This window comes from Hakea prostrata, chromosome 9 (genome assembly GCF_041222555.1).
Source record: "Hakea prostrata isolate BN-2017 chromosome 9, UWA_Hpros_2, whole genome shotgun sequence".
Lineage (NCBI taxonomy): Eukaryota > Viridiplantae > Streptophyta > Magnoliopsida > Proteales > Proteaceae > Hakea > Hakea prostrata.
This window is the reverse complement of record NC_142608.1, coordinates 64,371,340-64,377,339: the sequence shown is the minus strand read 5'-3', so window position 1 is coordinate 64,377,339 and position 6,000 is coordinate 64,371,340. Positions and strand designations below refer to the sequence as shown.

General features: G+C 37.8%; 1 protein-coding gene across 1 annotated transcript; it reads left to right on the top strand.

Annotated features, from left to right (window-relative positions):
* The first annotated feature begins 3,845 nt into the window (after positions 1–3,845).
* Positions 3,846–5,584, top strand: LOC149006097 (uncharacterized). Its single transcript, XM_089169620.1, has 3 exons — positions 3,846–3,994; positions 4,085–4,214; positions 4,324–5,584. Exons 1-3 carry the CDS (start codon positions 3,865–3,867, stop codon positions 5,117–5,119), a joined length of 1,056 nt encoding a protein of 351 aa, XP_089025746.1. The 5' UTR covers positions 3,846–3,864; the 3' UTR covers positions 5,120–5,584.
* The last annotated feature ends 416 nt before the right edge of the window (positions 5,585–6,000 follow it).

The following is a 6,000-nucleotide window of genomic DNA, read 5'->3' as shown; positions in this document are numbered from 1 at the left end:
GTGTATTTGTTTTGATTTTTTTTTTTATTTGCTATTTCATAGTGTTCATTCTAACAGGTAAAAAATTCAAATCTCCTTCTGTGTACCTATTTCGACCCCAATGAATCTTAAATAAAAGATAACAATAATAATAAAAAGAATAATTTTTTTTCTTACTCAGAAAATAAACGATGAAATCATCCATCTAATGACTTTCACAAAATTGCGTTAGATTCAGTAAATACCCCTTTGGATCCCTTTTAGTATAACACTTTCTTTTGCTAATAATAAAGATGTTATCAATCCATACTAAAAATTATATCAAATAATTTTAGCAATAAAACAAGTGACAATAACAAATATTACTACCCTTTAATTTATCACTTTTGCCCTGATGACAATGAATGATGATATAACATATTTTAAGAGAGATTTTGATCCCTTTTATCCCAAAAAGCATAAAAATTAATAAAAATGTTGTGGAGAACATATAGCCCGAGGGGCCCCTCAGGAGTGACACACCCCCACTCGGGTAGGTGTGTCCTCCTCCTTCAGAAGGTTCAGAAAGCCCCTCGGGAAAGACACACACCCTCACTTGAGGAAGTGTGTCCCCTCCCTCAGGGGGTTCAGAGAGCCCCTCAGGAGTGACACACACCCCCGCTCGGGCAAGCATGTTCCCTTCTTTCGGGAGGTTCAGAGATCTCCCTCGGGAGGAACATACACCCCCATTCGGGTAAGAAGACCTTCAATAGTGATGTTGAAGACACTAGGTCAAAAGGGTCAGTTACAGATAACTACTCAACATATCCGTTTTGAGATTTGAGGAGATGGATAAGCGAATAACGGCTCTATTAGGTCCGACTAAGAAGGGAGTGTGCTTCCTTAGATCTCTTGCCCACTCCTCAATAGAATAGGCGAAATACAAGGAGACGCCGCCTCCAGGTATCCTCTATATATAAACCTTCATCCTACAAGGAGAAAGGTATGAGATTCAACTTTCGATTATTCACTATGCCTTGAGAATTCTCTCAAGGTCTTCTATTGTTGCCTAGACTAACCTGGGCGTCGGAGGCGGTTCCCCGGCTTAGACTTGGCCGACCCGTTGTTGTTTTCTTTGTGAGTGCAGGCATTTCAGCTATTCCTATTCGGCTGTAGAAGTCTTCAAGCGGTCATCCAAGTATCCGACTCTCGAAGATGTTCTAGACGCAACAAAAAATAAAGAGAGATTTTGGTCCCATGTAGCAAATGTTGATGAAATGGTTCTCACCTAATATGTTTGTTGGGAACTATATGAGAAATACATATAATTACTATATACACCCATATTTTCTGACAAAGAGGAGTTAGGCCTGCGACATTTTAACAGTAATAGAGTACATAAGGTAGGGTCTCAGCCACTCATTATTACAGGAGGTCCAATAGTGCTTCACATGAATTGGTCCATTCTATCAAATAAATCATCTGTAATACGCATTAGCTACAAATATAATTGCTGCATATATGTATGCCGACGACTCCAAAGCTAATCAAATGGGGTTGGTGTTTTTGATATAATGACATCAGGAACTTTAAAATCACCAAAACATTCAAATATGCATGTCACTATGTTAACTTAGGATTTAAGGGATCATAATCATATGAATCGAATCTGTCAAGATTGATCTTAATTAATTCCAAACTAGTGGTTAAGACGTCCCCTCCACCTTTCACGTGATTCTCATCTTAAAAGGGAGTACCCTATTGCAACAAAAACATTAATCTAGCATGATGTAGAAAATATTACACAATTCAATACAAAAATTTATGTACATCTACATCTATATATGGTGATGAGAACACTGCTACTTTACAATCAATGAAGAAAAGAATCAGATCCAGAAAGAGAATATTGAAATGTTATGGGCTTGCCACCCATGATCAAACATGAAGCACTTATTATAATATATGAGGAAAAGCAGTATATAACAGTGATCTAATATATGTGCATGGGAATTGAAATTGGCATCCCCTTGCACGAGGAGATGAATCATTTTTCTTGGATGTTTTCCTTAATTCATTTTTTTTCCCACTTTGAAAAAAAGAAGAAAGAAGATGAATCACTTCTCTTTGGTGTTTTCTTTAATTCATTTATTTTTCATTTTGATAGAAAAAGAAGGAAAAAGAAGAAGATGAGAAGGAAAATAATTCTGAGAATGGGACAGTAGTGAGAAAGAAGGATGATAATGGTGAATTTGATGAGAGAAAAAAGCTCCCAATCTGCCAATCCTGGCCTTGTTCGTTTCCGTTAAGAAATTGACACTCCCAAGCAATGTGCAAGTGTCTGAGTGAAGGAAAGACATTTCAATCTCTTTCTATATTTAAAATGTATTTTAATATTTTTATAACAAACCCAAAACCTAACATTGAGAATTTCCTTTTCTTGTATGAGTAATGGAAGAGAGACGAAATGGGTCACAGCACTTTAGATCTAAAGAGGGGCAAGAGGATTTTCCACATTGAACAGCGGAGTCGAGAAATGACCTCATTACCAAGGTAAGTAATAACTTTTCCTTGTGCAGTTTACCTTAAATATACGTAAAACCTTTCTTATAGCATTACCATCTATATATATTTATATATATATATATATGTCAAGATGCATGTATTCTTTGAGATAGAGTAGAACTCGTGATCAGCACCCAGAACCCACAAAAGAAATTTCTTTTACTATTTATTTACAGATTCTGCATATGTGGGATTCAGTACCAGGCAAGATTTATCTTCATAGATAGAAACGTGTTAAGATATAATTGGTTTAATTTACTTGTGGGTCATGACACAGGAAACTGTGAACCAGCTTTTTACTCGAATTTTCTTTGGTGAGAGTTAGGGGCCGAGGAATGATTGATGCGACGTGAAATGAACCCATGATCAGCTAGCAAGGAAATTTTGAGATTAATTTTTTAATTTCTGTTTCCTCTTAAGTGGGGAAATGATTTTGTTTGATTAGTTATCAAACAGATATATCCGAAAGAGGACTGATTGGGTAGTTGTAGAATAGATTTCTTCCAGTGGCTGGCTGGCGATCAGGGATGCTGCTTGAAGGTTCAAGTACTGTGACCTACCTGGTAAAATGTAATGAATTTAAAACCAAGCATCAGTAATCAAATTGAAAGTTTAACTGTTGAAGACAAGGCTTGGAAGCTACTGAAGCACTCATGAGAATGAGATCACCCGTGGTCCTCATGTGGTCTCATGAGTGTACCCTAAGTTAGAATTCCAGCACATTTTCTCAAGTGCATGGTACTTTCTCTCTCTCTCTCCCCCCCCCCCCCCTTTTCCTCTAGCTAATTTAGTGTTTAATATTATCAATACGTGCGTGACATTAATTTGGTTTTTGTAATAGTATAATTTACGTTACCTGGTAACTTAAATGGGAATGAAATTTTATGGACAAGAAAGTGATTGCATGGTTCTCTATATTCCATATCAGACTTTAACCCAACTTGAGTTCTTCACATTCCAGAATAAGTCATTAAAATACAATAGAGGGAGTGCATGGTACCATTGCTTGTAGATAGGAGTATGTGTGGTGTATGCCATAAGCATGCATGGAAAGGAAATAATTGAATTGGAAAATCGAAACTGATATTTGATATGTGACTAATATTGTCATATATCATTGTATATATGTGTCACATCAACCCATGGATTCTATGTATTTATCACCATGCGTGGTGACAAATATCTACGCAGTTACAGTAATATTTAGAAACTCGAAAATCTTTCTTGTGTGCAACCAAGGAGTCAAGGTTTGAGAGAAGGATAATATATATAATTAAGATAAGGCTAACACTACTTGTTAAGCCTCTCTAGCTGCTGGAACAGCTGAGGTGGTAGTTTGAAATGGGTCATCACTGCTGTAGCAAACAGAAGGTTAAGAGAGGGCTATGGTCTCCAGAAGAAGACGAGAAACTAGTGAATTACATCACTACTCATGGCCACGGTTGTTGGAGTGCTGTTCCAAAACTAGCAGGTCAGAATGAAATGGGTTACATCTTCTCTTCTTTCCATTCAATTATTCTCCATGTAGCTCTAATAAAATGGGATTGGTTTGAGGTTGCAGGGCTGCAAAGGTGTGGAAAGAGTTGCAGACTGAGATGGATTAACTATCTCAGACCAGAGCTGAAGAGGGGTTCTTTTTCTGAGCAAGAAGAAAGAACCATCATCGATGTTCATAGAATTCTAGGCAACAGGTTTGTGTGAATTATTCTTTAACATCCCATTAACCCATCAAATTAATTTGTCCGCATTTCCCAGCTTCTCATCGGAGGAATTGAAATCCCGTGATATTTTTTCCCACAGATGGGCCCAGATAGCTAAGCATCTACCAGGAAGAACAGATAATGAGGTGAAGAACTTCTGGAACTCATGCATTAAGAAAAAGATGATTGCACAAGGGTTGGATCCAAAAACTCACAATCTCCTCCCCTCTCATAAGATTAACAGCACTACAATTAACAATGCATGCAACAATCTTCATATCTACCAAGAAGAACCCACTTCAATTTTCTCTTTGAATTCTTCACAAATGAGAGATGAATTACCGATGAACACAAGTTCGCTTGTTATCAGATTGCCTCCCCCTCCTCCATCTTTTGCATATAATGCTACTACTACTCAAATTCAAACTTCATTCCATGAAAACACATCGATTCCCTCTTATGAATACCAAAACCCCAATATTTCTTGGACTGTAGAAACCCAAAAGTCGCAGGTTTCTTATGATTTTGCTAGTCGATCGTCTACTGAGAACACACCCATCTCCTCAACTCCAATGTTCCCATCTGGGCTTGGATTTTTGGATGACAATCTCGAGTGGGCTGCTTACGGTGCTGAACTACCCTTTGATCCCCCAAGGCAGCAGGAAGAGATGCAACCAATATCACAGCAAGAAAAGAAAGATCAGGAGGTGTATGAAGCTGATCAGTTCAATGAAAACAACGAAGTGAAGGGTGGTGGTGTTGGTCAGGACATGCAGATTGGTTCTTCGTATAACAGCTCCGTCGACTTTGATCTTGACCTTATGGAGTCAACAATGATGTCATGTGGGATGTATTGCAATCCGAGTCCCATGGATCAGCTTGCATGGGATTTTTAGGTCTCTTTAATTTGTGTGTATTCTCTTCTCGTGGGGTTTTGTATTCTTATGATCAAGCTTCACACTACTACGCATTCAGAAATCTATTTGTTCGAATGCGCATGGGGATCGAACTACAGCTAGCTTGTACATGATAGACAGCTCTCTCTCTCTCTCTCTCTCTCTCTCTCTGTGTCTCTCTCTGGGCGGCATTAATTTACCTTAACTGCCTTTTCCACTGCTTGTTCGTGTCACCTAGCTAATTGTCGACTCCAATAGAAGACAGACCATGGTTGTGCTGTGCAGGTTTGAGGATGGAAGTACTGGAGAATCTATGAGGAGGCAAAGGCAATTTGTCTGGAATAGTATTACCTTTTCCCAATTATGTCAATGTTTTTTCTTGTAAATCCTTATGTCCATGTTATGGATGAATATTTTGTACGTAATATCAACTTACAGCAGGGAGGGAGGAAAGTATAACCAAAGAAAAACTTCACATTATAATGGATTCGGTAAGAAAAATGCAGTCCCCATACCAAGGGTCAATTGCATGTCAAAGTTTCGTAAACAACATTGATGTGGGAGCATCTCTTAATTAGGTCCAACAAAATAATCACTAGGCCCACAAACTTAAATAAAACATCTACAAGTAATTAATAAGAAGTAGCTAATTAAACAGTCACCAGTTTTGTATCAATCAATTTTGTACTGAATTCTATATGAAATTTAGAAGCATTTAGTACGAGGTTTTATATAGATGGAAACGTCTTGAAGTCTATTTTTCAACCCAAAAGATAAGAGTCATTTGTCGTTGACGTGAAGGAGTTATGGTCATTTGATGAAGGAGATCCAGCATACTTTCTATACGAGATATCGAGCTTTACTCAATTTTCAAGGCCAAT

Excerpts from the sequence above, each read along its gene's own strand:
- LOC149006097 (XM_089169620.1), top strand. The coding sequence starts at position 3,865 with ATGGGTCATCACTGCTGTAGCAAACAGAAGGTTAAGAGAGGGCTATGG. Across the intron at positions 3,995-4,084 it reads TGCTGTTCCAAAACTAGCAG|GGCTGCAAAGGTGTGGAAAG; the intron begins GTCAGAATGAAA and ends TTGAGGTTGCAG. Across the intron at positions 4,215-4,323 it reads CATAGAATTCTAGGCAACAG|ATGGGCCCAGATAGCTAAGC; the intron begins GTTTGTGTGAAT and ends TTTTTCCCACAG.